The following is a 16,562-nucleotide window of genomic DNA, read 5'->3' on the forward strand; positions in this document are numbered from 1 at the left end:
GATGGATGGATGGATGGATGGATGGATGGATGGATGGATGGATGGATGGATGGATGGATGGATGGATGGATTGGTGGATGGATAAAGAGACTTGACATGGATGATTGGTACAGACAGAAATGATGGGAGACAGGCAGGCACTGCTATTTCTGTACAGGGCACATGGGCTGGACATGGCTCTCAAACAAAGACTGTGTTAAATTCTTATTTGGGAGAACCTCTGACCTCCTAGAATTCAAGGCTCACAAGACTTCCAGAAAGATTTATCTCAAATATTTGCTCTCTGAAGAACTTTCCTTCTATCATCTGCTAACCTGAGAGGGGTTGGATGGGAAGACCCAATTCCAGCTCTTCATAGCTGAGTGGTCTTCTGACCTGAAGGTTTCAGTCTGGTTTTTTGCCCCGTTCAGTCAGCACTCTCTGGTTCAGCTCCTGTTTGTGGTAGCTGGTTGACTCAGTGGATTGAGCACCCACCTTGGAAGACGTGAGACTGAAGCATCCCCAGGGAGAGCATTCTCATCTGGCCCTTCTTATTCCCTTTAAGGTGAAGGCCAATGGCAATGCTTCCTCAGGGTTTGCTGCTGGTACACCCATCTTACACTCTGTGCAAACCTCTGATGGAGCCATGTGGGGATGTACAAAAATGCACAAGGTAACTTGTGGGGGAGGGTATCTGTCTCCAGAGAAGGTCTTCATGGAGAAGTTGGTGCTTGGAAGAAACCAGGAATTTGCAGAGGCAGAGGTGGAGTAGGAGAACATTCCAGGAGTGAGGCATAGCTGGAGCAAAGACATGGAGGTGGGAGATGGAGTGTCTCAAGGAAGAGCAACGAGAAACCCAGTTTGGTTAGATTGTAGATTGTGTGAAGGGAAGGACTAAAGTTGGAACGGAAGTCAGGGCCAGGAGGCAAAGGGTTTTTAATGCCAAATAGAGGCCTTTGTATTTGACCCTGGAGTGAATAGGGAGGGAGCTGGTGGACTTTATGGAGTCTGGGAATGACATGTTCAGATGTGCACATTAGGCTCAGACATGGTGGAACATGAACATGGTGGGCTATGCCTGCTGTACAGCAGTACGGGGAAGGCCAAGACTGGTGGATTGCCGGAGCTCTGGAGTTCTGAGCTGCAGTGAGGCTAAGCTGATAGGATGGCTGGCTGCAAAGTGGAAAGTCCTCTGGGCTACCTAAGGAGAGGCAGACAATCCCTTCACAGAAAAGCAGTGGATTAAAGCTGCCGCCCTGGTCAGTAGCAGGATTGGACTGGTGAAGGGCTGCTGCACTTCCAGCCTGAGCAAGATAGTAAATAGTTATTAAGCACCCACTGTGTGCTAGATACTGTGGGAAATACTGAGACTCGGTCTCCCAAAAATTAAGTAAATAAACACAGAAGGTCACTTTGGCAATTGAGTGGAGAAAGGATTGCAGCTGGGAGAAATTTGAGACAGGGACCAGTTTGTACCACCTAGCAGGAAGCAGTGCCAGTGATGGGGATGAGGGGTCTTTCCCAGGGTTGGCTCGACCCCTCCAGGAACACTGCCTTCAGAGCCCTGCGTCCAGATGCCAGGTCGGGATCCTGGATGTCAGGTGACTTTCCCTGCTGCCATATTCTCATTGTGTTTTGAGCATGATACATTTGGATTGTGTTTTCCAGGGCAAAGGATTTTGCTGCTACCAGTGAGGAGGATGTCTCTGTTCCTCCAAGCCTCCTCTAAGAAATGGGGCCTCTCTCCTGTGGCTGGGCTGGTGAGGCTTGCCCATCAGGCCGTCTCAAATGATAGGAAAAGCAGCTCCTACAGCTATGTCATCGTTGGGGCTGGGTCCGCTGGCTGTGTCCTGAGTCACCGGCTATCAGAAGACACCAACAGCACCGTGCTGCTCCTGGAGGCTGGGCCCAAAGACCTCTTCATGGGCAGTAAGAGACTCATGTGGAAGATACACATGCCTGCTGCCCTGGTCTCCAACCTCTGTGACAACAAGTACAACTGGTATTACCACACCACCCCCCAGAAGGGTCTGAACCAGAGGGTCATGTACTGGCCCCGGGGCCGCGTCTGGGGCGGCTCCTCCTCGCTCAACGCCATGGTCTATGTCCGAGGACACGCAGAGGACTACAACCGCTGGGGTGAAGAAGGGGCCGAGGGCTGGGATTACGAGCACTGTCTCCCTTATTTCCGCAAGGCCCAGATGCATGAGCTGGGCCCTAACCGGTACCGGGGCGGGGAGGGCCCCTTATATGTGTCCAGGGGCAAGAGTGACCACCCCCTGCACCACGCCTTTCTGGAGGCAGCCCAGCAGGCAGGCTACCCCTTCACCGATGATATGAACGGGTTCCAGCAGGAAGGCTTTGGCTGGATGGACATGAATATCAAAAAAGGTAAAGGCGGGGCCCAGATCAGCAGGACTCAGGTCAGCCTTTACTCAGCAAGGGGCAGCTTGATCCAAACCTTTTCCACACTCCTCTCATCCGGTCTCTTCTGTGAGGTCAGAGGGATGGGTGATTTGAACTCCATTCGATGCATGGCTAAACTGGGGACCAAAGATGGGAACAGACTGGCCAGACAGTGGGTTGGGTTTTTTCACGCTCTTAAAAATATTACCGATTTTGTTGACATGTTGGTTTCTCTAGAAATATGACAAATTAATTAAAGACAAACTCCAAAAAGACAGATATCAAAGGCCCAAAGAAGAGAGAGGCAGCCAGCCCACTCATCCCCTTTGCCCAGTCTCCTAATCCAGGACCCCAGACCCTCTTCTCAGAGGAGATCCGCAAAGACCAGGCTTAGATAATAGCTGAGGAAAAGGAAGATAGTGAAGGCTGAAGGGAGTGGGTCAGACTGTCTCTGGTTGATGGGTAGTTATGATCATGGACTTACACATTACAACTCTGGGGGAGTTGAACAGAGGACTTTGATGTCCCTGAGACATTGTGGTCTGTCAATGATTGTGTCAAGCTGATGTTGATAATGACAAGACCCTCCATTTAGAGAAGGCTTTGCTGTTACCCAGGGCTTTGGGTGATAAATGATCTCATCGTAGAGATAAAGAAACTCCTCCCCCTCCCCAGTTCTGTGACTTGACCAAAGTCACACAGCTAATGTGTGAGTGGCTTAAACCCACTTGAAGTTTGGGACCCAATCCACACTATCCTTGGTTGTGTCTTCTACTTTAAGACCTGTTGGGGTGGTTTGGGATTTTAAAAAAACTTCCACAAGACAAGATCACCCTCCCTCTGCCTCAGGTGGGAGCCTATGCTGGGGGCAGGGTGAGGGCCAATGCTGGGAATTCTGAGTCTTTATTGTGTCTTGGACCCCTTGGGCCATCAGCATGGGGAGCTTGTGGACCCCTTCTCATGGCCTGAAACAATGAATTACATTGAAAAAGAGTTCCTCAGATAGCTGGCACCCAGGGCCTTACAACTAACTGCCTTAGGATGTGGGAGTTCAGGGATTGCTAACGCTGTTTTACAGAGAAGAAAACTGAGGTCTGAGAAGGGAAGGGTTTAGCAGGATTTGAACCCAGGTTTCCTCACCTCCAGATTCACCAAGTTCCCAGTCTCCCCTTTTACTCCCTATTACTGCCTGAGAAATCGGTTTTTTAGCTGATGTGAGGACCAGGGAGCCATGGTGGGTCTGGGGCAGTTTCTTCCTTCTAGAAGTGATTTCACTGGGGCCAGCATTGGAGCCCCAGGAGCCATTGACAAGTGCCCCACAGAGAAGCAATAATTGGGAGGTACAAAATGGGACCTGCATGTGACAGGAGAGGTGACTTCAGCTCATGCCAAGGTCACTGTTCTGCTCTGTCCCCCAGGTCTCCGATGGAGTACAGCCAGTGCTTACCTCCATCCTGCCCTGACCCGACCCAATTTGACGGCAGAATCTGAAACCTTTGTGACCAAAATTCTGTTTGACAGGACCAGAGCTATTGGTGTGGAGTACATGCAGAGTGGCCAGAGGAAAAAGGTCAGTGTGTCCCTTTGGTGGGGCCAAAGGGAAAGCTCTGCCCACCAGCTCCTCCACCAGGGTGTTGGCAGGGGGCGAGGTACTCAGTCACTATCTCCTTGACCTTTGGTCCTAGGCTGGAATGCTCCCAAACACAGGCAGGGTCCGGCAGACTCCCTCTGTCCTGACTACGTGCCATTGTTTCAGCCCTGGGGGTCTGTTTGGCTCCCTCATCAGTCAGATGAAAGGAGTTTGGATTCTTTGGTCTCAAAGGTCTCTTCCAACGCAAGCATGTGACGCTTGGGAGGCTGCTGGGGTTTTCATAGGACGTGCCCTGAGAGAGCGGCAAGGCCAAGGAAGGGGGGGCAGGCTTCTTAGTGGGGCTGCATCTCAGGCCTTGGATGGAGAAATCGCTTAATGAGCATGACTGGGTGGAGAGAGCATTAGGTTTGGATGCAAACAGGACCCAGCTAACGCCCTTGAGGGCTCCTGTCATTATGGGAGACCTTTTCTCCTATCTCTTTGCATCACAGATTCTCAGAAGTGGTGGGACCCTCAGAGACAACCAAGTCCGAACTGTACCCAAAGGGTCAATGGCCTCCCTGATGTTTCTGGGGCACACTGTCATAGGGACCTCATTATTCAGTTAAACCAGAGCATCGGCTTTGGGCCACATGAGCCTTGGTCCCTAATACCATTGATCTAGAGGCCATTTTACAAATGAAGAAACTGAGATCCAGAGAGATTGCAGGACCAGAACTGGAAGACCTTGGAAGCATCCAATTCAACTAGCTTACTTTACATATGAGGCCCAGAGAGGTAACAGAAGCATGGATATGGAGCTGGAAGGGCCTGCAGAGATCCTCTGGATGTGGAAATTAAGGCCTAAGGAGGCGAAATGACTGGATCAAACATGCCGGGTGGTTCAGGGGTGGGATTTGAACCCAGGCCTTCCAATTCCACATCTCTCCATGGCATCAGCCTGGGGATGGGAAGGCCAGATGTGAAGGGCTGCTGCTTGTTCTTCTTGGTCCCAGAAGGCAGAATCAGGAGGAGCAGATTGCTGGAACAGAGAAGAAGCTTAGGCTGGAGGTTATGATGTTCTTCCTAATAAGGAGAGCTACCCCAGAGCGATAAGTGGGCCGCCTCAGGAGGGGATGAGCTCCCCTCACTGGGGGCACCAAGAAAAAGCTGGAGGACCTCTCGGGACAGGACTTTTGATCAGACATAGGCTAGAGGAGATGGCCTGTGACTTCCCCTCCCATATCCGAGATGCTGGGAAGTACCTACTCTGTGCTGGGGACACAAAGACCAGGCAGCCTCTGCCCTCAAGAAGCTTACATACAAACGAGGGAACATGGTGCCAGAGAGGTCAACACAGAGTAATCTGTAGAGAGCAGGCTCCATCAGGAGCTCAGCAGATCAGAAAAGGATGTCAGCTCAGCTAAGCTTTGAAGAAACAGCAGTCTGAGAGGTGTGGAAGGTGCAGGCCAGGTACAGGGATGGCTTATGGAGCCAGCATTTCAAATTCAGGGAGCAGTGATACGACCGTGGTGAGTGTGGGCTGCCCAGAAGACACGCTGGGCGTCGTCCTCCAGACTGGCATTCTCAGGAAGGAGAAGGTCTGAACAGGCACAGCCAGCTCTCCTGTCCAGCATATCAGTTGTTTTTCAATCATTTTTTGGTCGTATCCAACTCTTCATGACCCCATTTGGTGTTTTCTTGGCAGAGATACTAGAGTGCTTGGCCTTTCCTTCACTTTACAGATGAGGAAACTGAGTAAACAAGGTTAAGAGACTTGTCCAGGGTCACACATCTAGTAAGTGTATGAGGCCAGATCTGAACTCATGAAGATGAGTTTTCCTGACTCGAGGACCAGCACTCTATCCACTGTGCCACCTAGGTCAACTGCCAGAATAATGGTAAATTATTTAACTTGAAAAGGCTACAAGCCAGGATTAAAGTGAGGCGAGAGTTGGTACATGACTTTTTTGGTTTACAGATAATTATGTACTCAGTGCAGTCTCAGAGACTGAGTTGCAGCAAAGTAGAGATCAGTCCTGAGCTGCTGGTGCTACTTTTGGCTTACGATCAACACCAAGAAAACACAGGTTTTGTACCAGCTTGCACCACACTATCCATCCATAAAACCCTCAATTACAGTGAATGGAGTTTTGTGGAGAAGTTCACTTACTGTGGGAGTGTTCTTTCCAGGGATGTACATTGATGATGTGTTTGGGAGACTCCGAAGGAAGGTGTGGGAGAGAAGAGGGATTGGACTTATGACCAAACTGAAGGTGTACAGAACTACAGTGTGATGTCGTTGCTGGACGCCTGTGAAACCCGGACAGTCTCCCAGTGCTAGGCCAGGAAACTGAATGGCTTCTATCTGAATTGTCTTAGCCAGATTGGGAAGATCACCTGGCAGGATAAAGTACCAGACACTCAGGTTCTTTCTCAAACTAAACTGCCCAGCATTCAGACTCTGTTGCAGAGAGCCCAACTCTGATGGGCTGGCCACATTGTTTGTCTAAAAGACTATTTTGTTAAGAACTCACACAGGGCAAGCATTCACCTGGTGGTCAGAAGAAGCGACACAAGGACACTCTCAAGGTCTCTCTTAAGAACTTTGTGTGACATGGGAGACATGGCCCAAGACCGCTCAGCATGGCGGTCCACATCAGAGATGGGGGTTGGGTTTTATGAGCAAAGCAGAATTGAGACAGCTCAAAAGAAACTCAGAATGCACAAATTGAGAGAATCCCCGTCAGATGTTCGCACAGACTGGGCCCAACCTGTGATGAAGCATTCTGTGCTCCTATCGGTCTGATCAGCTGTAATTGGATACTTGGTCACTTGACAGTGACGTCATTTTGGCTCTCTTTGAGAATGAAGGACAATGACCAACCAGTGAATTAGCTGCCTCTTCTAGCTTTGTGCCATATTTAGATTTAACTAGCTTCTTTTCAATGCCTCAATTCAAGTCACAGATGAAAAACAATCAGTGGATTTGGGCCAACAGCAGAGCCCTGTAGCACATTTCAGCAGAGTTGTTCCATTTGGTCAACTCATTCCAAATCCGCCTTTCTGACACTATAATTCAATCCCCAATATCTCCATTTTGTCCATAAGATTTTGTAGGAAATCCCCATGTACTGAATCTGTGGAGTTTTTCTGTTTTACTAACCCAGGAACCACATCAAAAGAGCCATCAAGTTAGCTGGCATGATGCTAGTGAGCCCTTACTGGCTCCTAGTGATCGCAGATTCCTGTGTGGAAGGCCCATAGGTCACACCTTTAAGAATCTGCTCTAACATGTTTGCTAAGTGTCATGTATGGCTCTACTTGAAAACAGATCTGGACATTCACCCATCTGCAATCCCAGGGTCTGTGTATTCATCCTCTATCCCCACTGGACTGTAAACACCTTGAGGGCAGGGTCCTTCTTTATGTCTGCTACAGAGTGTTTGCTTCCCAAGTCTTTGTTGAAATGACTGAACACATGGGGATGTGAAATGTTCCCTATGGAATGATTCCCGGCCTCTGATCATGTCATGATTTTCCAGGTTTATGCTAGCAAAGAGGTAATTCTGAGTGGAGGAGCCATCAATTCACCCCAGCTGCTCATGCTGTCTGGCATTGGGAATGCAGATGACCTCAAGAAACATGGGATCCCTGTTGTTTGTAACCTTCCCGGTACGTTTTCCCCTTTTCTGTAGAGCGTAGGCCTGCCAGATGGGGCTCAGAGATTCCCAAAGTCCATGATGCTCTCTCCAGGAATTGAAGGGTCTTGTACAAGACGGATGAGCCTTGTTCTGCCTGATCTCAGAGCCCAGCCAGGAACAATGGGGCAAAACTTCAAAATAGAAGAATCAAGCTTGCTGTTTAGAAAAGCTTCTTATCATTTAGAGCTATCCCATAATGGGATGAGGCTGCCTCTGGAGGTGGTAGCGACTCCTTAGATGAACTCAAGCCAGAGCTGGATGACCATTTGTTGTGTGGTTGCAGAGGGGGGATCCCTGATCAGCACTGCACTGGTTAATGGCGTCTCATGATTCTTGGTGACAGTAATTGGCTCACTGACCCCACTAAGAGATGCCCCCTGCTCCATCTAAGGATCAGAGGGCATTTGGGAGAATTATCCATACCTCCTCTTGGCCCTCAGTCTACTGTCAAGCAGTCCCAGGGGAGCTTTGGAGATCCCACAAGCAGGAAGCATTGGCCCTGGAAAGGGGACCCATCTCCTGGGGCTTTGCCCTGGTCAGGAGGTTGTGCTAGTCCATGAGGAAGTGCTCACCTCCTTAACAGCAAGAGCCGTTCATTGTATCTCTAGTACATGGCCCAGAGTATGCACTGAATAAATGCTTCCCGACTTAAGTAAACACATATTGATCACCTCCTGTGTACCAGGCACAGCACTAGAAACCACAGATACAAAGACAAGACAGTCCCCTGATCTCCATTCATCTTAATTCAGTTCAATCTAATGAGCAATTATTAAACACCTACTGCATACCAGGCACTGGGAATACGAAAGTAAAAATGCTACTCCCTTCCCTCAACAAGCTTCCAATTTATCAGAATGGCCCTAAGCATCAATATCCAGAAGAAGAAGCTTCTCAGGATGTGGAAATAAAGTTGTAATAGCTAAAAATCACTTTTATTTGGTATTTAAGTATAAAGTATCAAAATAATTCCCACCAGACTCATTTAATTATTTTTGTTAAGTTCAACCTACAGTGTTTTAATTCCCAGACATGTAAACTTGCACAATAGTAAAATTCTGCTCTCTAGCTCTTTTCCTATAGGATGTAAATGCTCATAGGGAGGCATCAGTGACTCTGGGTAATTTGGGGCAACCCTGGTCACAGAGACTGTGGAGATGTCGGCTGTCTTCTGTTCCATCCCCTCCTCCAGAGGACACCTAATCGGGGCATCCAACCTCTCCTTTGGTCCCTTCCAGTTGGGCATGCCAGAAGAATGACCTGCCATTGGGCTATCTTAAATGGCCAGTCTCAGGCTGCCTGTTTTTTAATCTCCCAGGAAAGAGGTTTTCTGTTGGGGAATAATTGCTTTGCAGTGAGTGGAAGCTAGTCAAAATTTCAGAAAGAAATAATTAGGAAACATAGCCAACAGTTGAAGACCCTTTGGAGTTAGAGACCTTCAGATTTGTAAAGAGATTTTCTTTTTGCTGTTTTCTAAGAAAATACAGTGTGCACTGAAAAGTCAAAAGAAAATTAATTCCTGGAAAACAATCAGCCAGGTTTTCCTTTCTCACATCAAAAGAGCCATAATCATAGCAAAGATTGTTTCACAGAATCATCTTGACCCCAAAGTCTCAGGGCCCTGGGACCTGCCTGGGGCTGGGGATGGAAATCACTCTTTTTCCCACTGAATGTTGGTGAGGCACCTGGGGGAAGCATCTGGCTTTTCTTTTCCTGTCTGGGCCTCAGTTTCCCCCTTTGTCCCATGAGGGCAGCTTCCAGGTCCCAAGAGCCAGTCCTGGATCCCGCCTGAGGTCCCCTCATAACTTTTGCTCACCTTTCTCTGCCTCGTTCAGGTGTTGGTCAGAACTTACAGGACCATTTGGAGATGTACATCCAGCAGGAATGCACACAGCCCATCACTCTGTATTCGGTCCAGAAGCCCATTCGGAAGATGGCCATCGGGCTGGAGTGGCTCTGGAAATTCTCAGGTGGGCTCAGGGGATGCCTTTTCTCCCTCTGGGGGATGGGAATACTTGGGACCCCAGCCCAGCCATTTCTCTGCTCCTGGTCTTCCTTGCCTCAGTAGGCAGTGAGGTGGCATGGTGCCCAGGGGCAGGAGAGCCTGCATTGAATCCTGCCTCAGATACTTCAGGAAGTCACTGATGCCCCAGGCGACTCCCAGAGACCCCTGGGGCAGAGTGAGTGCAATCTCTGGCTGCTCTTCTCCCACCCAGCAGGGCCCAGTCCCACAGGAGGTGAAAGGGCCCACACTGCATCCCAGGTGCCCTCTGTCTTGTCACAGACTGTGTCCCCTTTTAGTCAAAAGGGCTGCAGAGGAGGCCAGAGCACAGCCCAGGGGATGCCTGGACACACCCTGATCTGCCCAGCAGGGAGACCCCAGGCTGCTCTCTGAGGCACCTCTGCCTCCTTCCCTGTGTGCTTGGATCCCAAAGCAGCTGGGGGGCTCAGTGGGTAGAGCACTGGGCCTGGAGTGAGGAAGACCCAAGTCCAAATTAGGCCCTAGACACTGACTAGCTCTGTGACCTGGGAAGGTCTCAGTCTGCCTCAGTTTCCAGATCTGTAAAACGGAGATGATAGGGTAGTTGGCCTTACTCTTTCCTCTTTTTTAAAGTGTTGTTTTCTTCCGCATTTTGTGCCTCCTTTACCAGGCTGGTCACTCTTTTCTCATGATTTTCTTGCATCACTCTGATTTCTTCTTCCATTTTTTTCTGTTTCTCTTACTTGATTTTTAAAATCCTTTTGAGCTCTTCTAGAACCCGGTGACTGATTCACCCTCTTCTTTGAGGCTTTGCAGTTCTGACTCTGGTGTCTTCTTCTGCATTTGTGTTTGGACCTTTGCTGATATCACAGTGAGGTTTTCTGTGCAGCTGTTTGCAGAGCTCATTCTGGGGTCTGTAAGTTTTCCATGTTTCCAAGGTGGCACGATCTATGAAGAGGGGAAGTTACTGCTCTCCCAGCCTTTGCTCTGTTCTGTCCTGGAACGTCCAGCTCGTGCCCCTCCATAGCTCTGGGACTGGAACCTGGAGCTACGTATGGGCAATGCCTGCATCCAGGGCCAGCAAAGGGTGCACAATAAGTCCTTCTGCTCAGCCCCACCCCCTTGCCAGCTGCCGCCACTACGGCTCAGTTGCTCCCAAGGCCTGCCAAGGCTTACCAGCTGTGGCTGCACTCACTCTGGCCCCAGTGAGACAGACCTTTCTGGCTGACCTAAGTTGTCCTGGGCGAGGAACATTGTTTCACCATGTCTTTTTGTTGTTTCTGCTGCCCCAGAACTTGCTTTAAGGAGTTATTTTAACATCTGGAGGAGAATTTGGGAGAGCTCAGACTAGTCCCTGCCTTTACGCCATCATCTTGGCTCTGTTTCCCAAGTGTTCTCAATACCACAGGCTCAGAAGACCCAGATTATGGGAATTGTCTGGGAAGAGGGGGAGCAGGGAGATAATGACCAAAGCGGTCTAGCCCCCAGCGTTCTATATCGGCTAACTCACTGAATCCAAGGGAGGAGTCTACCAGTGTTCCCCAAACAAGAACGGTCGCGGCTCCCTGACTTCTTTCCAGCCACATCTTAGTCTCCTTTCCCATGAGGTGGTCAAGCAAAGGCCAGGTGCCCATCAGGGACATTAAACCCAGTTTAGGCTTGCACAGGCCAGTGCACGATCTCTGAGATAGTGTGATTTTTTTTCTTGCTCCTCAGGCTGGGGATCTACTGCCCATCTTGAAACTGGTGGCTTCATCCGGAGCCGCCCTGGCATTCCTCACCCTGACATTCAGTTCCACTTCCTGCCTTCTCAAGTGATTGACCACGGGCGAGTCCCAAGCCAGCGGGAGGCTTACCAGGTGAGCAGCATAGGCACTGCCAGGTCCTCGTTACCGCAAGTGCCATTGTTGGCTAAACACCAGACCAGACATAGCCGCTGCTTGGCAAAGGTCAGCAAAGCCACATCTTGTCCTCAGGATCCTTCTAGTCCAGTGGGGTTGGGGAGGAAGAGACCAGAGATGGTTTAATGCCCCACCCCTTGGCCCATCCTGGTGGTTTCTAGGAGCTTCTCATGGTTTCTCAGGTAGGAAAGACAGGACTCCCTTGGGGGAGCTTCCCATGTGGAAGATGTTTCTCTGGACATCTTTAAATTCCCCAAAACTTGAGAGTGACTAAGTCATGTGGAGTCATTTTTGCTTGGTCCCTGGTCCTTAGTCTATTTGTGAGTAAATGAATGAATGTGGATTCTGGGGGTCTGAAAAAATATTACCTTTATTTTCACTAGCTTCTAATTGAAACTTATGGATTCATTTCATTATATAGGAACACAGTTCTGAGAAGGCTGCCATAGGCTTTCTTAGACTCCAGCCAAACAATGGATCAGAAGCCTTGGGGGGTCTAGCGTGAGTGTGTGGAAAGTCGGGGTGTGTCCACACTGACGTCTCCATACACTTGGGGAGGTTCAAACAAGGGCTGGGGGTCAGTCAGAGCAGCTACAGGTGAGAGATGCTGAGTAGACTGCAGCCTGACATGAGGAAGACCTTCCTAGAGCTGTCTTCCCTCCACCCCAGCAGAGGGGTGAGGTCACCTCCAGGTGAAGGCATGGGGGCTGGATGGTAGTCATATGCATAGTCACCCATTCAGCAAGCATCCCTTCAATGCTCGCTGTGTGCACAGATCACTCAGGGAGGGGACTTGATGGCCTGGTGTGTTTGGGCTGTTCCAGGTGCACGTGGGGAGCATGCGCAGCATGAGTGTGGGCTGGCTGAGACTGAGAAGTGCCAACCCCATGGACCACCCGATCATTGAACCCAACTACATGTCGACAGGTGACTCGTAGCTGGCCCCTAAGCTCAGGCCTCTGCAGGATCAGTGAGACTTGGATGTGTAACCTGCTGTGTCACGAATCTCCCTTCCGAAAACACCGCAGTTTCTTCCTTATCGTTGAGGAGGGGGAGGAGAGGATGATGAAAGCGTGGTGGTTTCTAAAGGCCTTTAGTTGGCCTCTTAACAATCTGCATTATCTCCCTGTGAAGGACTCCCCAGGCCTTGTCTCGCCTGTTCCTCCCTTCCCTCTGGGAGGAAGCTGGGGAAGCTGAGATTCTTGGCCCAGGAGCTGGGGGTTCCTGGGCATTCCCAGGGTGGGAGGCTTTTAACCCCCCACACTTGGGCAAAGGCGATATCTCTAATTGATAGCCCTCCATGAAAAGCAGCAGGGGGACATCTGACCTTAAAGGCCAGGCTCCACACTTAGCCATGCGGCCTCCAGGAAGTCCCTTGGTTCCTGCGCCTGTTCTGCCATATTTTCCTGTGATTTAGCCTTTTGCACGGGGCTGTTGTTTTTCCTAGTTTCGCTTCAGTGTGACCATTAACTTGAGATCTACCTGGCATTGAGACAGGGGTTTCAGGCAAGTGTGAATAAAGCAGAGGAGGGAATGAATAAGGGAAAATGGGCAAGGACGAGTCTTTCTTCACCATCTTCTCCTCCCTCTACAGACGAAGACATTCAGGAGGCCCGACTGTCCGTGAAGCTCACCAGAGAAATTTTTGCCCAGAAAGCTCTGGAGCCATTCCGGGGCCAGGAGCTCCAGCCTGGAAGTCATGTGCAGTCTGACCAAGCCATTGACGCCTTTGTCAGGGCAAAGGCCGACAGTGCATACCATCCCTCGTGCACGTGTAAGATGGGACAGCCTTCTGACCCCACTGCGGTTGTCGATCCTCAGGCCAGAGTCATTGGTGTGGAAAACCTGAGGGTGGTGGATGCGTCTATAATGCCCAGCATAGTCAGTGGCAACCTCAACGCTCCCACCATCATGATAGCAGAGAAAGCCTCTGACATGATCCGGGGGCTTCCAGCACTCTGTGACAAAGATGTGCCCGTCTACAGGCCCAAGACCTTGGAAACCCAGCGATGAGTCCTCCCTGGCGAGGGAGTGTCCAAAGGAGACTTGACCTTTAGGAAAGCAGACCCAACAGCAGCTTGACATGACTTACTGACCCAAAGTCAAACCCTGGCACAGTTTGGGACATTGCTAGATGGCCTACATGAATGCAAACTACTGTCTAAGCCAGCCTTCTCCAAAACAGACGTGCAGGAAGACCTGTGTGTTGCCTATAAATGGGGTGATTTTTTTTTTCCCCGGCCTATGCTAGTCATTTCTCTTTTAAAAGAAATCTCATTCCAGGTGTGGCCTAGAAACAGACCTAAAGGGCAGGTAATTCCAGTAGCTGACAACCTCATCTTGAAGCCTGCCCCAGGCACAACCTCAACTAGGAAAAACACTCACTGATGAAACGGTTTCTGTCTTCAGCTCCCTACCTGGGTCAGAGCCCATCCATGGGACAAGAACCATCTAAGACCTTCCAAGGCCCCTGATGGGAGGCCTGTGGGCTCCTCTTTAGAAATTCCTTGCCTTTAGTCCACCTTCCCACCCCAGGATGGCTTCTGCCTTAGTTCACAGGGAGATTGCCCAGGGCAGAAGAGGGGCATCTGTCATCTGTGCCCATCCCCATGGAGCTGGCTTAGTCCCCTGTCTCAGTGTTGGCTGATGGGATCGCTTCTGGCTCCTGTGTCTTAAGGAGCCTCTGTGCTTGGTGACTGACCCAGGCCTTTACTCCAGTAGAATGTCAGGGCCTTGAGGACAGGGAGGGCTTCACTTTTTGTCGTTTCTGTGACCAGGACCCAGCACATTGCAATGCATGTAGTGGGTACTTAATGTTTATTGAATTGGACAGAATGATTCCATGGATGTGACTGCAGGAAGACTGTGGTATCAAACCTGAGGGGACCAACCTTGTAACATTTACTTGGTGAAGAACAGTCCTGCAGATGTGGCTCTTACCTTCCCTTTGTAGCCTTGGGCAAAGCTCTTCTTATGAGCCTCTTTCCTCATCTGCAAAAGAGGTGCAGTTACTATGTCCCCACCCCCCACCTTGTAGGATTGGGGATGGACTGGGCTGAGGGGGGGGGCAGGTATTTCAGGACCAAATGAAAAAAATGGATGCAAAAGTATTCTGTACAAAGCCCTACAGCAGCCATCAGGCGCTTTGACTTCCTTCTAGTGAAGATTTACATAGTGCTTTGAGATTTGGAATTCAGTCTACACATTATCTTATTCAGATGCCAAACGAAGGTCTTGGCTTGGGAACTCATAGCCTCAGGAGCCATGTGCACACACACGCACATGCACACACACACACACACACACACACACACACACGTTTCAACTGAAACTCAGGGACCATCCAAGCCCACCCAGGCCTGAGCTGTGCTCTCCTTTTGGACACCTTCCTCTCCCCATGGTCATTGGGCCTTGGCTTGAAGACTCCCCCCCAGAGATGGAAAACACATGCCAACCCATTCCATCTCTGGAGACCTCGACTTGCTAAGAGGTTTTCCCTTGTACTGAGCTGTGATTTCAACTCATCCATGAAGTTAATTAGCTCCTCCTCAGGTATGTGTTAGACTGGGTGGCCTTGAAGGCTCCTTCCAGCTTAGCAGTGCTGTGATTCTGGAGAAGTGGGCCGCCATCTCTGACAGGTATGGCACAGTCTGTGGGTACCAGGCTGCTGGGTCTCCTTAGCAGAGATCAGTCTTTGGGCCTGAAAATGCCAGGCATGAGCTCTGTCATGTCTTCATCAGAAGAATCTTGGGTTTTTTGGGTGGGGGGAGGAGTTGGGAAGAGTTCTCTTGCATCAGTCAGCTGGGCTTCCTGGGACAGCAGTTGTCTGGACCCTCCAGGAGCATGCCCCTGTTCCACAGAACCGGATGTCCCCAGAAGCTCCCCTCTCCTCTGTTTATTTGAGATGTGAATTTCCTGCCAGCCTGTTAGCTGCAGAGCACGGAGCTCCTCACCATTAGTGGGTGGTCTCATCTGGGAATCCCCTGCAGTCCACAGGATAACACTCTAGCATATCATAGACTGTTAAGACATGAACAGATAAAACTGAAATTTGAATCAAATGAATAAAATAGGAATCAACAAAGATTGAAATGCACTTTTTTAATTAAAAAAAAGGGACAGAGTACCCAGTGGTATTTTTAAACCAGCTAATGACGTAATTTAATTCTTAACTTTGTGGCCAAAATGACTCTGTTTCTACTGGGTAATAGGAAGTAGACTTTGGTTTTACTTATCAGAAGAAGGCCAATCTGCCTGTGAATAGCAGAGGCACGATTACTAGGCATTAGGGGAAGGTGGGTGAGGGCTGTAGTAAAGCAATGGGGGGGCCAGGCCTTTTAGATTAAATATGGGAGCTGAATAGAGAGAGGGCAATGGTCCAACTTGAGCCTCTAAGAGAATCCATCCGGAGGTTCTGCAGACAAGTATCTCAGTGAACTGAGCATGCTTTCTGAGAACCTGGGAGGCTAATCTTTATGTCGGAAAATCTCATCTGGGGCCAAGGAAGGCTTTGTTCCAAGTCAGCTTGGCTGTAGCCAGAGTTTAGTATGTAGTCCGGCACATAGTAGGCATTTCAATGCGTGTTGACTAACTGACAGATCACTTCCTTTGGGCTATGAAGAAACTGCCCCTGTGGCCATGGCAAAGTTTACAAAAGTTGGGACTTTCATTCCTCACCAATCACCACAATTTTCTAGCCTTTTTGGTTTGTTTTCCCTGGGTAGGAGCTGGAACTCTTGTCTTACACAATAAACATGATAAAAATCTTTCCATATTGCCTTCTGTGCTATTTTATGGATACATCTTTCTAGAAGCTCATTGTCCCCAGATTGAAGCTGGTCTATTTTTCTGCCTAAGTGCCAATGACAAGAAATACAGTATGTGTATAAAAAAAAAAAGTAACTTTTCATAAATTTCAAAAAAAAGCTATGAACTCAGGATCCTACAGATAAATGCTGGGGAGATAAACATATCACAAATAGTATGAACACGGAAGAAGAATGGACAGTATTGCCAATAGC

The 16,562-nt window shown here is 49.5% G+C and overlaps 1 protein-coding gene across 2 annotated transcripts in view; it reads left to right on the forward strand.

The window, feature by feature from the left end:
• Positions 1-16,313, forward strand: part of CHDH (choline dehydrogenase) — a 28,840-nt gene extending 12,527 nt beyond the window's left edge. For both annotated transcript variants that reach the window (XM_069084372.1, XM_069084371.1), the window contains exons 3-9: positions 1,648-2,370; positions 3,804-3,955; positions 7,501-7,630; positions 9,495-9,629; positions 11,357-11,499; positions 12,366-12,468; positions 13,136-16,313. In XM_069084372.1, the coding sequence (XP_068940473.1) occupies positions 1,680-2,370; positions 3,804-3,955; positions 7,501-7,630; positions 9,495-9,629; positions 11,357-11,499; positions 12,366-12,468; positions 13,136-13,554 (1,773 nt within the window). In that variant the 5' untranslated portion in view covers positions 1,648-1,679 and the 3' untranslated portion in view covers positions 13,555-16,313. The remainder of the gene's footprint in view (positions 1-1,647; positions 2,371-3,803; positions 3,956-7,500; positions 7,631-9,494; positions 9,630-11,356; positions 11,500-12,365; positions 12,469-13,135) is intronic.
• Positions 16,314-16,562: the final 249 nt, after the last annotated feature.

Source organism: Petaurus breviceps, unplaced genomic scaffold (genome assembly GCF_028583685.1).
Source record: "Petaurus breviceps papuanus isolate PSGF00001 unplaced genomic scaffold, PetGlider_PUasm1.0 174, whole genome shotgun sequence".
Lineage (NCBI taxonomy): Eukaryota > Metazoa > Chordata > Mammalia > Diprotodontia > Petauridae > Petaurus > Petaurus breviceps.